This window comes from Scyliorhinus torazame, chromosome 11 (assembly GCF_047496885.1).
Source record: "Scyliorhinus torazame isolate Kashiwa2021f chromosome 11, sScyTor2.1, whole genome shotgun sequence".
In the NCBI taxonomy this organism is placed as follows: domain Eukaryota; kingdom Metazoa; phylum Chordata; class Chondrichthyes; order Carcharhiniformes; family Scyliorhinidae; genus Scyliorhinus; species Scyliorhinus torazame.
In genome coordinates, this window is record NC_092717.1 from 118,457,079 (window position 1) to 118,475,024 (window position 17,946).

General features: G+C 48.1%; 1 protein-coding gene across 2 annotated transcripts in view; it reads left to right on the forward strand.

Annotated features, from left to right (window-relative positions):
* The window catches only part of LOC140385482 (gamma-glutamyl hydrolase-like), a 73,196-nt gene that overhangs the window by 28,701 nt on the left and 26,549 nt on the right, over nucleotides 1-17,946 (forward strand). The window contains exons 2-4 of one of the 2 annotated variants that reach the window (XM_072467675.1): nucleotides 4,189-4,239; nucleotides 5,339-5,423; nucleotides 15,141-15,279. The exons of the other annotated variant lie outside the window; for it this stretch is intronic. Coding sequence (XP_072323776.1) covers nucleotides 4,189-4,239; nucleotides 5,339-5,423; nucleotides 15,141-15,279 — 275 coding nt within the window. The remainder of the gene's footprint in view (nucleotides 1-4,188; nucleotides 4,240-5,338; nucleotides 5,424-15,140; nucleotides 15,280-17,946) is intronic. 2 annotated transcript variants of the gene reach the window in all.

The following is a 17,946-nucleotide window of genomic DNA, read 5'->3' on the forward strand; positions in this document are numbered from 1 at the left end:
TCGTGGCCGTGCAGAGGAGCGACCTAATGGAGTGCAGGGCAACGGGCAGGACCTCCTGCCAGCGGGTAGTTGGGAGACTTCTCGACCGTAGGGCCAGAAGGACAGCCTTCCACACTTCTCGACTGCAGAGTGTCGAACCTCGGAGGCGGTGAGGGTCCGGGAGAAGAACGCTACTGTCTCCCTCTCCACTTGCCTGTTTCCCCGTGGGTTATAACTGGTTGTTCTGCTCGAGGCGATGCCTTTGCTGAGCAGATACTGACACAGTTCATCGCTCATGAACGATGTACCCCGGTCGCTGTGGATATAAGCGGGGAAACCGAACAGAGTGAAGATGCTGTGCAGTGCCTTAATCACGGTGGCTGAGGTCATGTCGGGGCAGGGAATGGGAAACGGGAGAACTCATCGATAATGGTGAGGAAATAGGCATTACGATTGCTGGACGGGAGGGGCCCCTTGAAGTCCACGCTCAGTCGCTCAAAGGGCCCCGAGGCCTTCACGAGCCAAACCTTGTCTGGCTGGTAGAAGTGCGGTTTGCACTCCGCACAGATCTGGCAGGCCCTGATCATGGCCTTGACCTCCTTGGTTGAGTAAGGTAGGTTGCGGGACTTGATAAAATGGACGAGCCGGGTAATCCCCGGGTGGCAGAGGTCATTGTGGATGGCTTGCAGGCGGTCGACCTGCGCATTGGCGCATGTGGGATGGGACAGGGCATCTCGGGGCTCGTTGAGCTCCCCTGGACGATTCTTGATATCGTACGTGTAGGTGGAGAGTTCGATCCTCCACCTCAAAATGTTATAATTTTTTATTTTGCCCGGTTGCGTGTTATCGAACATATAGGCGACTGACCGTTGGTCGGTGATGAGGGTGAACCTCCTACCGGCTAGGTAGTGCCTCCAGCGCCGCACAGCCTCCACAATGGCTTGTGCCTCCTTCTCGACTGCAGAGTGTCGAACCTTGGAGGCGGTGAGGGTCCGGGAGAAGAACGCTACTGGTCTGCCTGCCTGATTGAGGTTTGCAGCCAGGGCGATGTCTGATGCATTGCTCTCTACCTGGAAGGGGATAGTTTCGTCCACCGCGCGCATAGCGGCCTTGACGATATCGGCCTAGATGCGGTTGAAAGCCAATTGAGCCTCAGCTGAGAGGGGAAAAGTGGTGGTCTTTATGAGTGAGGGGATGGCTTTGTCCACATACTTGGGGACCCACTGGGCATAGTAGGAGAAAAGCCCCAAGCACCGTTTGAGGGCCTTGAGGCTGCGGGGGAGGGGGAGTTCCTTAAGGGGGCGCATGCGGTCGGGGTCGGGACCTCGGACCCCGTCTTCCATGACATAGCCGAGGATGGCTAGCCGGGATGTGTGGAAAACGCATTTTTCCTCATTATAGGTCAGGTTAAGGACTCGGAGCTGGAGGAACTTTTCGAGGTTAGCGTCATGGTCCTGCTGGTCATGGCCGCAGATGGTGACATTGTCCAAGTACGGGTATGTAGCCCGCAAACCGTACTGGTCCACCATTTGATCCATTGCCCTTTGAAAGACGGAGACCCCATTTGTGATGCCGAAGGGGACCCTGAGGAAGTGGAAGAGCCGCCCGGCTGCTTCGAAGGCAGTATAGGGGCGGTCTTTTGGTCGGATGGGGAGCTGATGGTAGGCGGATTTGAGGTTGACCGTGGAAAATACTCGGTATTGGGCGATTCGATTTACCATTTCCGCGATGCGAGGAAGGGGGTACGCATCAAGCTGCGTGAATCGGTTTATGGCCTGGCTATAATCCACGACCATCTGTTTCTTATCCCCGGACCGGACTACCACCCCTTGTGCTGTCCAAGGGCTGTTGCTAGCCTCGATGACCCCCTCTCCCAGTAAACGCTGGACCTCTGACTTGATAAAAGTAATATCTTGGGCACTGTACCGCCGGCTCCTGGTGGCGACGGGCTTACAGTCGGGAGTGAGGTTCGCGAATAGCGAGGGGGGTGCGACTTTCAGTGTCGCAAGGCAGCATACCGTGAGGGGGCAAGGGTCCGCCAAACTTCAGTGTCAGGCTTTGGTGGCTGCACTGGAAATCCAGTCCAAGCAGCAGGGGGGCACAGAGGTGGGGAAGGATATAAAATTTGAAACGGGTGTACTTGGCGCCCTGGATCGAGAGATCCGCAATACAGTACCCCTTGATTTGTACCGAGTGGGACCCGGATGTGAGGGCTATGGTTTGGGACGCGGGATGGGTGCGCACGGAGCAGCGCCTCACCGTTTCAGGATGGATAAAGCTCTCCGTGCTCCCGGAGTCGAAGAGGCATGCAGTGTCGCGCCCGTTGACCTGGACCTGCATCATAGAGTTCTGCAGGTGTTTTGGCTGAGTTTGTTCGAGGGTGATCGCACCCACTCGCGGGTAGTCTGTGTCCTCAGCCGAGTTAGACATGTAAAATGGCCGCCGCCAGTTGTGTGTGTTGGGTTGAGAAGATGGCTGCTGACAAGTTGGCCGCTCCCATGATTCGCACGAGGCTGATGACGCATCAGAAGGGGGCGTGTCTGGTCGGTGCGCAGCCTCATTGCGAGGCCTGCGGGCCTGATTTTCGGGCCGGCTGTTCTTTGTTCTTCTGGCCCCTGGGTCTGGCCAGGCAGACCTTCACAAAATGCCCCTTCTTCCCGCAGTCGCTGCAGATCGCCGAGCGGGCTGAGCAGCGTGGGCGTGGGTGCTGGCCCTGCCCGCAGAAGTAGCACGATTCCCCCGAGCGCTGCTGGCAGGTAGAGAGCAGATGCCTGCCGTGCACCTCGTTGATAGGCTTGACGAACCGCTTGCGGAGTAGCTCGACCGCCTCTTCATAAGTCGTCACCTTTTCGAGCGTGGCGGAGATTCTGTGACTCACCCGGGCGTGAAGTAGGCGCAACTTGCGTGGCCCCAGGATGGGAGTCTCTGAGGACTCCAGGTAAGCCTCGAAGCATCGGAGCCATTATTTAAAAATTTCCTTTGCCTCCGGTGTCCGTGCTTCCAGGTTGAGCTTCTCTGGTTTTCGGCCTGCGTCCATCCTGAAGTAGTTTAGTTTATTAAATTGTGGTACCCTCAATAACGGCGCTTAGAGTGTAAACAGTAAAGAAGGCTTTAATAAACGAAGAACTAGGCTAGAGCCGAGACGTGTGCTAACTGCTGCACTGCCAAAAGGCGGCCCCTTATATACGGCTCACAGATGGGCGGAGCCGGAGGCGGAGTTCCCCAGGGTTCCAAGCCCGGTCTTAAAGGGGACATCACCTTACATGATGACAAGGGTACATATAGTGTTACAGTAACCGTTCATCACAATTGTACATTAGTGAGAAATGTTTGCAGAAATGGTGAGAACACAAACCTTTCTTTCATTATACAAATTAAAAGTTTATTAAAGCAGAAGCAAATAGCGAAACACTACAAAGAACAATCTTATACTTCGTCACATTAACAATAAGCACTTAGTCCCTCAAAGACTGGAAACCCAAAAGCATCTATTTCACCCTCTCAATTTCCCAAACAACATCTATAAATCTGTTGGCACGGACTAAGTGACCAGGACTTGGGAATGGTCTTCAGTTCAGCAAAGAAATCTTTTGCACAAACTGGTGTTTGCTTTCAGCACTTCATCTCTAGCCGAGCTGTTTCCTGAAGTTGGCTGCCTCTCACTCTCGCTGTTGCTTCAACACCTCATGTGACTAGCCTGCTTCCTGGCTCACAGCACTCTGACGACTAAATGTATCAATTGTAAAGACCACCCTGTCCCCTGTTCTTTCCTGTCCCTTCTTTTCTCTTAGTTGTTGTCCAGGCATGCTTTACAAAATACATGCCAGTTTGATTTTACTTGTGCAAAAACAATACATTCATTTCAATAACATCCTATCATTTTGTGATGTAGATAGTCATGTATCCAGCACCTCTTTATTCTACAAGCTACAGTAAACCTATTGCAACTCTGATATAGATTATAGAATTTCTGGGACAGCAGTTTATGTCCAAATTATACTATTGTTTGCCGACATCCAAGCCTTTGGGGCAGATGCGTCTGTTACTAGTATCTAATTTTACAGAATACCTGTATTTTAAATCACTGACATATAGGATTTGCATCCCAAATTCCAGTCCCATGCATCATACCTTTTGCATTAAAAAAAATCAGTATTTAACTGAATTTTACAATAACCAAATAATGCACTTTTTTTTAATTCCTTAAAGCATTAAACTATCAGAAGCTGAATATACACAGTTGTTTCATTCCATGAATGGGTGAGTTATACTACTGTATTTTTCATAACAATAAGAATTTCCATTCATTGTCAAGCTACTAATATTCTTTATTGTGCTGTAGCTTGCCTCTATGGCTAGTAGGCTTATGACTTTAAAAAAAATGATTATTCAGGAGTTACTATTGTGGGTTCTGCAAATGGGAAGGATCTTGTCGTGTTATGCACGCTGAGGTAACACGGGCAGCAACTGGATGCAGCTATAACTCAAGTAGACTCCAGACCTTGAAGTTAGTTCAGTTTGATTTATTGAACCTGTCGCACAGTTAGCACAGTTCTCTGTGAGTTCGACTCTCTGCTAACCTAAGTGTGATTTCTCTATCTGATTGAACCAGACTAGCTCTTGTCCACGTGCTGTATGCGTTACGTGATATGTACACTGGACTCACTCTGTAGATGTCCCTAGTAGAAAGAGGCGGAGAGTGTGTGCCTCGTGCCTTTTATAGTGGGAAACCACCCCCCCAAGTGTTCTGCCTGCTGATTGGTTATGTCCTCTTCCCTGTGCTCGTTAGCTGCCTGTCTGTATCTCATTAAGTGCATGTCTGCATATTATGACAGATCTGAGCCAGGTAGAAAATGTCATTTCCATTTTGACATTATAAAAATGTCATGGCCATCCTCTCAACCTTGTTATCAGCAGTGGTCTCGACTCCCATCGTCTTTATCACTGACAAGGCCATTTTTGACTATTTCCTCATAATAACCTTTTTGCCCTTAGTGCCTGTAAAATTCTCTCCCAACATGATTAATCCCTGATATAGTTGATTTTTTCCCTCATCTCGGTTGGTAGATTTGAAGACATCACTAACACCAGAACCGTTTGGACCACATCAGTTACTATCAGGTCTCACTCACTGTTCTCTGATACCGATGAGTAGAATAAGAATTCTGTGTTGTAATTTGGCTGTAAAAATGTGTTACATGTAGCTCAATCAGTTTTGATTTGATTTGTACTGTGAGAATAAGGGTATAACTATTAATACTGAGTATATTATGTTTTACATGTGCTAAATCAGATAATGACAGCATTTGTGAACATGGACTATATCTACTTACTGATTCTTTTAATTACCTTCATTCAGGGTGCTCTTTCCGGGAGGTGTTGCTTCTGTTCAAAATTCCAGATTTGCTGAGATTTCAGCTATGTTTTATAATCTTACACTGAAGGTAACTGCATATAGTAATTGTAGAAAGCACAGACAGATTTGGTATCAGACAGAGAACAACGCTTTCAGTAATTAGACGAAAAGTTTGGGGAGTTATTTGTTTTCACCTACTTTTGGCTTTAGGACTCTGAACTCTTTCATTTGGATAGTCAATCTCTTTGTAATTTCTTTCAATGTGTGTCTTCCAAGGAGTCTAGAAAGAACTGAAAAATGATTTTGGTAGTGCTTTATTTTTGTTTGTTCGTTCATGGGATGTGGGTATCGCTGGCCCATCCCGTAGGGCATTAAGAGTCAACCACATTGCTGTGGGTCTGGAGTCACATGTAGGCCAGACCAGCAAAGGGCGACAGATTTTCCTTCCCTAAAGGACATTATTGAACCAGATGGGTTTTTACGACAATCGACAATGGTTTCATGGTCATCATTAGACTTTTAATTCCAGATTTTTATTGAATTCAAATTTCACCATCTGCCATGGCGTGATTTGAACCCGAATCCCCAGAGCATGACTCTGGGTCTCTGGATTACTAATATAGTGACAATACCACTACACCACTGCCTCCACAAATGCAAACAGTGTTTTGGCTACCTTGCTCAGGAGATTTTTTTTTTCCTACCTTGTCTTGAACCAGAGGAGTTGATGATCTTCATATGCCTGAATTGTCTTATGTCATCAAATAATACAGGTCTGTTTTTGTCTGCATATTACTTTAAACGTGAAATGAAATGAATGAAAATTGCTTATTGTCACAAGTAGGCTTCAAATGATGTTCCTGTGAAAAGCCCCTAGTCACCACATTCCGGCGCCTGTTCGGGGAGGCTGGTACGGGAATTGAACCGTGCTGCTGGCCTGCCTTGGGCTGCTTTAAAAGCCAGCTCTTTATCCCTGTGCTAAACTTTGGGGGAAAATGCACATTGTTGACACAAAGTGCATCAGGAACATCTACAAATGGGGTTACAGCATTCACAACCCTGTACAGAGTTAGAGGAGAAAACTGAAGATACAATCTATTCGGTTTTGAGGGGACTTTTGAAATTGGGTGAAGAAATGGCAAGGTGGAAGGGCCTAGGCAGAGAATTGTATCTCACCGGCGTATTTGCAGGTGGGGATGCAGGTAAAATTAAACGATGGCTGGTGTACCACCTTCTCACCCACCCCCAAGCTATTGGACATGATTTAACCACCCAGTTGCGCCTGGCGCAGATCTGGGCGTGGTAGCTAAATAGCGGGAAAAGCCAAAATCGAGATTCGCCCCAGGCGTGAATCAGTTTGCCATCTAACCGACCCGCTCCCGGTGGCGACTTCCGGATCTCATCCAAATATGGCGAGCATATCGTTGACCCCAATTTGCATTAACTTCCATCTCAGTAACGAGATTGAAGTTAACTGTAACGGCCCCTCAGGAATTAACCGGCTCCCCAGTGAGAAATCATGTGAGCGTTGTTCAATACTCCTTCTTAAAAACATGAAGCAGGTGCAGTGGCAACTGAGGTGAGTAGTCATTTCCATTTTTGGGCATGCAGCTGAAGGGCACCGGAGCTGCTGCCCCTGTGTTTGAGCTTGGAGGGGGGACTCCATCAGGGGTTTTGGGCTTGGTCGGGGGGCTGAAGCAGTCCAGGTTGCAGTTCGCCCCTAGGCCGGAGGCGGGAGGTGGGGGGGGGATTTGAGGAGCTTTTCGGCGGGGGCGTTTGAGGAGCTTCTCGTCTGTGAGACCTTCAAACCATTTTTAAATATTGTAGGGCGTATTGTGCCCATAAGAAAGGCAACTACAGCTGCTGCCGGTCTGTTCATCCAAACTCTTCCAGCAGAGTCCTGTTCTTGGTTATATGCTGAAGGTCACTTTAACTCCCTTTAACTGTGAGCAGTCTCTAGCTTCGCAGCTGAAGGCTATTGCTAATTGGGCATTGGCTTTGTTAGTTGTGAGAACGCTTCACAGCTGCAGCTTGTACTTGTTGTTTGCTGCTGCTTGTGGCTGCAAATACCTGGAGGCTGCTGTTTCCTTTTTCTGTAAGAAGTCTTACAACACCAGGTTAAAGTCCAACAGGTTTGTTTCGATGTCACTGGCTTTCGGAGCGCTGCTCCTTCCTCAGGTGAATGAAGAGGTATGTTCCAGAAACATATATATATATATATATATATATATAGACAGATTCAAAGATGCCAGACAATGCTTGGAATGCGAATCTTTACAGATCCAGAGATGGGGTAACCCCAGGTTAAAGAGGTGTGACTTGTGTCAAGCCAGGACAGTTGGTAGGATTTCGCAGGCCAGATGGTGGGGGATGAATGTAATGCGACATGAATCCCAGGTCCCGGTTGAGGCCGTACTCATGTGTGCGGAACTTGGCTATAAGCTTCTGCTCGGCGATTCTGCGTTGTCGCGTGTCCTGAAGGCCGCCTTGGAGAACGCTTACCCGGAGATCAGAGGCTGAATGCCCTTGACTGCTGAAGTGTTCCCCGACTGGAAGGGAACATTCCTGCCTGGTGATTGTTGCGCGATGTCCGTTCATTTGTTGTCGCAGCGTCTGCATGGTCTCGCAAATGTACCACGCTTCGGGACATCCTTTCCTGCAGCGTATGAGGTAGACAACGTTGGCCGAGTCGCACGAGTATGTACCGCGTGTATGCACCTGATGGGTGGTGTTCTCACGTGTAATGGTGGTATCCATGTCGATAATCTGGCACGTTTTGCAGAGATTACCATGGCAGGGTTGTGTGGTGTCGTGGTCACTGTTCTGAAGGCTGGGTAGTTTGCTGCAAACAATGGTTTGTTTGAGGTTACGCGGTTGTTTGAAGGCAAGTAGTGGGGGTGTGGGGATGACCTTGGCAAGATGTTCATCTTCATCGATGACGTGTTGAAGGCTGTGAAGAAGATGTCGTAGTTTCTCCGCTCCGGGAAAGTACTGGACGACGAAGGGTATTCTGTCGGTTGTGTCCCATGTTTGTCTTCTTGACCATGCAGACAACGAATGAACGGACATCGCGCGACAATCACCAAGCAGGAATGTTCCCTTCCAGTCGGGGAACACTTCAGCAGTCAAAGGCATTCAGCCTCTGATCTCCGGGTAAACGTTCTCCAAGGCGGCCTTCAGGACGCGCGACAACGCAGAATCGCCGAGCAGAAACTTATAGCCAAGTTCCGCACACATGAGTGCGGCCTCAACCGGGACCTGGGATTCATGTCGCATTACATTCATCCCCCACCATCTGGCCTGCGAAATCCTACCAACTGTCCTGGCTTGTCACAATTCACACCTCTTTAACCTGGGGTTACCCCATCTCTGGATCTGTAAAGATTTAATCACCTGCTAATGCTCGCATTCCAAGCATTGTCTGGCATCTTTGAATCTGTCTATATATATATATATATATATATATATATGTTTCTGGAACATACCTCTTCATTCACCTGAGGAAGGAGCAGCGCTCCGAAAGCTAGTGACATCGAAACAAACCTGTTGGACTTTAACCTGGTGTTGTAAGACTTCTTACTGTGTTCACCCCAGTCCAACGCCGGCATCTCCACATCCTTTATCTGTAGCCAGAAAGAAGGACAAATGTTTCTCAGATACCTTAAACACCAGGCTCTGGGGGGATGTATGGCTGGTCCGCTGAGGACTTTGGATCCCTGCAAGACATCATGGTGCGCATGTTTTGTGAGGATTCGGAAGAAATCCAGGTAGAGGACGACAAATCAGATGAGGGGACGGAACAGCCAGTGAGCATTCCGCAATTCTGGTTAACAGTCTTGAAGAACGTGCACAGGCTCAATGGCATGATTCGAGAACATGACAAACCCATATTCAAGTATCTACATGACGAGTGTGTTAAATGGGCAGAGCTTGGGAGGCCATGGAGCTTCACTGTGGTGTTTACATTCGGACCTAATGAGCATTTCACAAAGAGGAGATCACTAAAGTTGGACCCGTGGCTGCTTAAATCATTCTTTGCTGAACCACAAATCATCGGCTGCACAGGCTGCACAATCGACTGGAGAGAGGGCAAAAATGTAACAATGATAAGATTCCCAATGAAAGCAAAGCACAAAGATTGAAGCATTCCAAGGACAGCGACAAGAACTGTACCAAATGAATCGTTCTTCAATTTCTTCAGTCCTACTGAAGTTCCACAGCGTGGAATGTTAAGCAAAGGTTCGGCGGCCAAACTCAAGGCTGACTTAGAACTTGCCGCCATATTGCGTGAACAAATAATTCCGTGCGCAATGTTATATTTTGCAGGAGAAATCATTGCAGACGATGCTGAATCTGATGACGACTTTACGAATATCTGCTCGAAGATGTCGATGATAATGCAGAAAGTGATGGCATGGAAGGTGAGGCAGATAAAGACCACTATGAACTACTTGCAGATCTCTTTTCCAGCTGCACAGACGGTTTAATGACAAGGCTTCCGAAGCACTACTCCGGTAATCTGGAAGGAATCACGAGGTGGTCACGGGGAAGGCCCAGACCACTCTGGACTCTGAGAAGAGCGGGAGCTTGGAGATGGCGCATTTGAAAATTGAAGCTGCTGACACCACAGAGGACCAGCCATTGACCGAGCAAGAGACGGAAGAAATCACCCTGATGTTAGAAAAACTGGCCTCAGAGGTAAGTGGTGACTCATTCCAGGTCTTTGAAACGGTTTCTGTAATTTATTCCCAAACCATCGACAACACTGACGATGAATGAGAAGACATCGATGACGATTGTGATGACAGCTCCCTGATGAGCTCAACGCATTCTATGCCCGCTTTGAGCAAGAGGTCAGCGAGAGCGAGCCCTCCACCCAAGAAGCTGCGGATGAACTTGTATCTGAGATCATCACTGCAGATGTCCAAGTAGCCTTATCGAAAGTCAACCCACGGAAAGCCACTGGCCCGGATGGGGTACCCGGACGAGCACTCAGGTCTTGCGCGGATCAGCTGGCGGGGGTATTCGCAGACATCTTCAACCTTTCTTTACAACAATTTGAGGTTCCTATCTGCTTCAAGAAGACGACCATCATCCCTGTACCAAAAAAAGTCAAGCAGCGTGCCTTAATGACTATCGTCCAGTAGCTCTGACATCCATCATCATTAAGTGCTTTGAAAGGTTAGTCATGGCACGAATCAACTCCAGCCTCCCAGATTGCCTTGATCCACTACAGTTCGCCTACCCCTGCAACAGGTCCACAGCAAACGCCATCTCCATGGCACTGCACTCTACCCTGGAACACCTAGGTAACAAAGACACCTATGTCAGACTCTTATTTATCGACTACAGCTCAGCCTTCAACACCATCATTCCTATGAAACTCATCTCCAAACTCCGTGGCCTTGGTTTCGGCTCCTCCCTCTGTGACTGAATCCTGAACTTTCTAACCCACAGGCCACAATCAGTAAAGATAGGCAACAACACATCCTCCATGATCATCCTCAACACCGGTGCCCCACAAGGCTGTGTCCTCAGCTACCTACTATACTCCTTGTACACCTACGACTGTGTCGCCAAATTACCCTCCAACTCAATTTTCAAATTTGCTGATGACACCACCGTAGTGGGTCGGATTTCAAACAATGACGGGACAGAGTACAGGAATGAGATAGAGAATCTGGTGAACTGGTGCGACGACAATAATCTCTCCCTCAATGTCAACAAACGAAGGAGATTGTCATCGACTTCAGGAAGCATAGTGGAGAACATGCCCCTGTCTCCATCAATGGGAACGAAGTAGAAAGGGTCGAGAGCTTCAAGTTTTTAGGTGTACAGATCACCAACAGCCTGTCCTGGTCCCCCCATGCCGACACTATAGTTAAGAAATCCCAACGACTCTACTTTCTCAGATGACTAAGGAAATTTGGCATGTCAGCTACGACCCTCACCAACTTCTACAGATACACCATAGAAAGCATTCTTTCTGGTTGTATCACAGCTTGGTATGGAGCCTGCTCTGCCCAAGACCGCAGGAAACTACAAAAGGTCGTGAATGTAGCCCAGTCCATCATGCAAACCAGCCTCCCATCTATTGACTCTATCTATAATTCCCGCTGCCTCAGAAAGGCAACCAGCATAATTAAGGACCCCACGCACCCTGGACATACTCTCTTCCACCTTCTACCGTCAGGAAAAAGATACCAAAATTTGAGGTCACGTACCAACCGACTCAAGAACAGCTTCTTACCTGCTGCCATCAGACTTTTGAATGGACCTATCTCGTATTAAGTTGATCTTTTCTCTACACCTTGCTATAACTGTAACATTATATTCTGCAGTCTCTCCTTTCTTCCCTATGTACGGTGTGCATCGTTTGTACAGCATGCAAGAAACAATACTTTTCACTGTATACTAATACACGTGACAATAATAAATCAAATCAAATCAAATTGGTTGTTGCAGCGGTAAGCAACTCCGAGACTGACTTAGAAGAAAAGCTGATGACAATCTCAATATGCAGCTCCACAGACCACTCACATTTTTGAGTTTGACTAAGATGACCCAGTGCCTGGATCAGCATAACCTGAAAGCATCGTAATCTCGAGTGACGAAGAACCAGCCGAGAAGGGGTGGGACCTGTAGCCCAGGTCCAACGTTCACTCAGGCACCAGAAACCGAGGTGCTCCAACACGCCGGTGAGGCCGCAGAAGTGGGAGTGGTCATACCACCCAAAGATGACGCTATGCCTGAAACTTTGCAGACCTCTGAGCACACGGTAATAATCACCACCATGCCATAGGCTGCAACGCCAAAACACAAAAGCAAGAGACGCAAGAAGCTACATCATCATGTTCTCAAAATAAAGAGGACAAAGAGGAGAAGACTGGGAGAGCTAGCTCATCCCAGCAACAAACCAGCAATGGAAACAATGACAAATGGCAAACAGAGTCATGCTAGGAAGCGCAAAAGAAAGGGGCTGGTGACACAAGTGTGGTGGTCATGGACACAGGCCTTCCAAAGGCACAGAGCAAAGAGGAAAAGAAACAAGAGGCCGGCATGTAAACCATCGGGAACATACACAGGTGGCTGGGAGAGCACAGAGGCGAGCAGGTGGTGAAGATTAAGGAGAAGTGGGAAGGGGAGCGGGGAGGGGAGATAAACTGGGGAATATGGAGTGAGGTGCTACAAAGGGTAAATTGACCTCCTCATGCATAAGGATAAGCCTGATATAGTTCAAGGTAGTACACAGGGTACATATGACGCCGGCAAGAATGAGTGGGTTCTTTTAGAGGTGGCAGACGATTGTGAGAAGTGCGGGCGGGGACCAGCGAATCACACACATATGTTCTGGGGCTGCGAAAAGTTGGAGTGTTTCTGGATGGGAATGCTCGCGGCGCTAACAAGGATAGTGGGGGAGGAGGTTGAGCCGTTTGGTGGCGATATTTAGATATCGGAGAAGCCGGAGCTGATGGAGGGGAGGAAGGCCAATGTTGTGGCCTTCGCCTCTCTGATTGCCTGGCGAAGAATTTTATTGGAGTGGCGGTCAGCAACGCCACCGGGGGTGGCGGCCTGGCTGGGGAACTTATATGACTTTCTTCGGCTGGAAAAGATCAAATACGAGTTAAGGGGTTCAGTGGAGGGTTTTGAGTCAAGGGGAGGTATGATCGTGACCGTTTTTGAGGAGTTGTTTGTCACGGGGGGGGGGGGGGCAGGTGGGGGAAGGGGGAGCAGGGGAGGAGCAGGGGGGAGGGGGGGATAAGGAGGAACATTTGTACAAACTGTATAGTTGTGTGTTGCCCAAATTGTTTATGTTTTGTAACTTTTTGTATACGTTCGGAATAAAATACAATTTAAAAAGAAAAATGTTTCCATTAAATTGCGCCCATTACCCCCCTCTTGGGCGTAGAGATGGCAGATGGAGTTTTATCCAGACAAATGTGAAGTATGCATTTTGGAAGGTCTAATGCAGGTGGGGAATATACAGTGAATGGTAGAACCCTCAAGAGTATTGAAAGTCAGAGAGATCTAGGCGTACAGGTCCACAGATCACTGAAAGGGGCAACACAGGTGGAGAAGGTAGTCAAGAAGGCATACAGCATGCTTGCCCTCATCGGCTGGGGCATTGAGTATAAAAATTGGCAAGTCATGTTGTAGCTGTATAAAACCTTAGTTAGCCACACTTGGGGTATAGTGTTCAATTCTGGTCGCCACACTACCAGAAGGATGTGGAGGTTTTAGCGAGGTGCAGAAGAGATTTACCAGGATGCTGCCTGGTATGGAGGGCATTAGCTATGAAGAGCGGTTGAATAAACTCGGTTTGTTCTCACTGGAACGACGGAGGTTGAGGGCGACCTGATAGAAGTCTACAAAATTATGGGGCACATGAACAGAGTGGATAGTCAAGAGGCTTTTCCCCAGGGTAAAGGGGTCAATTACTAGGGGGCATAGGTTTAAGGTGCGAGGTGCAAGGGTTAGAGGAGATGTACGAGGCAAGTTTTTTATACAGAGGGTAGTGGTGCCTGGAACTCGCTGCCGGAGGAGGTAGTGGAAGCAGGGACGATAGTGACGTTTAAGGGGCATCTTGACAAATACATGAATAGGATGGGAATAGAGGGATAAGGACCCCGGAATTGTAGAAGATTTTAGTTTAGACGGGCAGCATGGTCGGCACAGGCTTGGAGGGCCGAAGGGCTTGTTCCTGTGCTGTACTTTTCTTTGTTCTTTGTAACCTTGGGCGGGATTCTGCGGGAATCGGCGGGGCGGGGAACTCCGGCAGGAAGGAGTGGCGTGAACCACTCCGGCGTCGGGTCGCCCCAAAGGTGCGGAATCCTCCGCACCTTCAGGGGCTAGGCTGGCGCCGGAGTGGTTTGTGCCGCGCCGGCCGGCGGGGAAGGGGCTTGGCGCGACGCCAACCGGCGCTGAAGGGCCTCCGCCGGCTGGCACAAGTTGGCGCATGCGCGGGAGCGCCAGCGTGTGCTGGTGTCATCCCAACGCATGCGCAGGGGGGATCTTCTCCACGTCGGCCATGGCGGAGGACCACAGCGGCCGACGCGGAAGAATAGAGTGCCCCCCACGGCACAGGCCCGCCCGCGGATCGGTGGGCCCCGATCGCGGGCCAGGCCACTATGGGGGCACCTCCTGGGGCCAGATCCTCCCCCCCCCCCCCCGAGGACCCCGGAGGCTGCCCGAGCCGCCAAGTCCCGCCAGTAAGGACCTACTCTAATTTACGTCGGCAGGACCGGCGGCCACTCAGCCTATCGCGGGCCGGAGAATCGCCGGGGGGGCCGCTGCCAGCGGCTGCCGACAGGTGCAGTGCGATTCCTGCCCCCGCCAAATCCCCGGCGCCGGAGAATTCGGCAGCCGGCGGGGGTGGAAGTCACGCCGCCCCCCAGCGATTCTCTGATCCGGCGGGGGGGTCGGAGAATCCCGCCCCTTATGTCCCATCCCAAGTCCTACATTCCTCCAATTCTGGCCTTCTGCTATCCCAGTAGTTCTGCCAATTATGACAAAACTTTCAGCTGTCTTGACTCTTGGATACTCCCTCTAAATAATGCTCTCACACACCATCTTTCCCCGCTTCTTAAAACCTACTAATTCAATCATGAGAGGTTACCTCTCCTAACTCCCATCTATAAATGGTGTCTACTTTAGAAGCTTGTGACTTGTTAAATGTGCAACTTAAAAGATAGTTTACTAATGCAATAAAGTAAGTGGAATACACTGCCAATAAAATTTAAACTCAGTCGCAATTGAGAGTATTATTTTTGAGAGAGATTCTATTCCTATTTCTTTGATTTAACAGGCAAATGACAAAGGGGTCCATTTCCCACTGTGGGCCATTTGTCTTGGGTTTGAAGAACTAACAGTTCTTACCAGTGGAGAAAACCTTCTTACTGAAACAAACACTAGTAATCTATCTCTCCCTTTGAAATTTACAAAAGGTAAGATGTTGAAAATTATCTTCAGCTTTCTGCTCGTGTTGTATAATATTCAATCTGCTACCTTGTTCTGATGATCTAGTCCAACAACTGTATTTTTAATCAAGTTTCCTGTCGACCAAATGTTCATTGTATTGGGTGCTGTTTGTCTGCAATTCCTTATGTTTTTAAAAATGCAATATATTCTTAAAACATTAAAATGTCCAAATTTTTGTTTTCTGCACATGCACACCCATCCATTTTAATGAATAAACAAAAATGTCTCCTCCAGCCCCCTTTTTAGATTTAAAATTTTTAATTGACGTACAAATTCAATTTTTTACGTTTGGGCAATGAATGCTGCTGCTCCTGATTAGCAGATCAATAATGATAAGTTAGACCAGAGTTTTTCAAACTCAGCGTTGCATCCCGTAGGTGTGTCGTGGGTGGGTGTCGGGAGGGTCGCGGAGAAATTGGTCGCACTGTTGCCAATCGCGGTAAGAAGTACCCAACAACTGCAACCAGCTTTCAAGAATGCCAGCGGCGGGCAGTCCACAATTGGCTGTGGCGTTCGAGGGGGCAGGGCAGCGAGAGACTGGCCAGTGTGCTGGTCTTGCGCGCACGGGGGGACGAGACAGGGGCTAATGGGTGGCCAGGTGGGTGTGCGATGCGAACGGTGGTAGCCCCAGCTTGGAGCTCTGCTCTGGTGCTTGCCTTCTGCGCGCTGCTCGACTTGTCCCCCGCCACCGATTCCCAGTATGTGTCTTGCGGCTCCATGGTCAGGCTACTCAACAGCCAGCGCACCATCCGCTTGCACTCCCATGACGTGAAGTACAGGTCGGGAAGTGGTCAACAATCTGTGACTGGTGTGGATGCACATGACGACAGTACTAGCTATTGTACAGTGAGAGGGAAGCCAGGCCAGATTTGTCAGTGAGCAAAACCGATTAAATGAGGCCAGTCAATACGGCTAACACATGTTTAACACTGGAAGAAACCTACACAGTCATCACTTTGTGTTACTCTCTGGAAACCAGGAAGTAAGTGCTTTTGCTGAGAATGGAGAAGGAGAGATGACTTGGATGTTTGGATGGAACAATGCAGTGGAATCAGTAAGAAATATTGTGACATTTTGTGTGTTTGATAAGTTACTTCATCTCGTCAAAAGTCATTGTTTGCAAAGTAATGCAAGATTGTACTTTTTTCTTTACTTGTTTAGAATTCTAAAGAAATGGGAATATATATATAAAACAAAATTTGTGCGTAAATGCAAGGATGCTGAAATTGCTTTAATTTTCAGTAGTAAAAAGTCATAAACTTGGATAAATCAGGAATTGGAAATAACGTTTCAAAGTTTAAAAAAAAGAATGCCAGCCAGCTTTTAAGTTGAGAATACCATCCGCACCTGGCCTTTAAATACGAATGATGGAGTTTTTCAACCATAAGCGGAATCAGGGAGAAGGTCACTCATCCAGCACATACACTGATGTCACGCATCCTGCACGTCTGTGCGTTGCGCGCAAAATCACGGAGCAGAGATTCTTCCATTTTGTAGCTGCCAACAAGCAAGCAACAGGACTGTGTGAAGAATTGAAGATGGATTATTTTGTAATAAGGAAGAGAGCGCTGGAGACACAAACAGCCAGGATCTTGCAACTGAACATGCTGGAGAGAGCTTCACAGGAGAGTCCATGACAGGACAAAACGTTGCTGATGTGAGCTGTATACAGAGCTCCAGGCCATCTGTGAACAACCGATTAAGAAGAAACTGAAATAGGGAACAAAGCAATATAACGATTATTTCTTGAGATATGTTTTAATTATGCCAATGCAAATCAGAATGCAAAGCTCATGGGTGTTTATGCAGGGAAGTACTGGCAAATGGAAGTTTAAAACCCTCAAAACTGCAAAGGCTTTTCAAGATCAAACATGGCAAGTTCAAGGACAAACCTCTTGATTTTTTTCAAAGGATGCAGCAAGAACTTAAATCATCAGCCGAAGTCCTCAGCAGAAATGTAACATTGGATGACAAAGCAAGTGAGACTGTGAGGACCAAACAGGCTCATCTGTCGCATTAAAAATAAGCAATAATGGTGTGTCGCAAAGGTCGGCCGTTTGGTAAAAGTGAGTCCCAGGAAAAATAATTTGAGAAACAGAGTTAGACAGTTTGCCAAGTAAATTTGGATATGGAACTATACTTGATTGAAAATCTGTCCAGGAATGGCATTTTGCTTGGCTTCCTGAATGATAAAAGGAACAAAACTGAAGACATCCACTACTATGTACTTTGTGCAATAGCGTTGCAGCTGTTGCATTGCTCATGAAAAGTGATTTACTGCAAAACATGGCTGTCTACAGGACAGATAACCTTGTATGGTATCCAGATAAAATTAAAATGTCATCAATATTTAACTAAAATATGTTACACGTACTAAGGTAATATTTTCACTAGATAATATTGGATTATTGCATAGGGCGGGTTTGGCGACAAGAGCGTAAAATATCGCACGGGGGCAACACAGTAACACAGTGGTTAGCACTGTTGCTTCACAGCACCAGGCTCCCAGGTTCGATTCCCAGCTTGGGTCACTGTCTGTGTGGAGTCTGCACATTCTCCCTATGTCTGCGTGGGTTTCCTCCAGGTGCTCCGGTTTCCTCCTACAAGTCCTGAAAGATGTGTTGTTAGGTAAT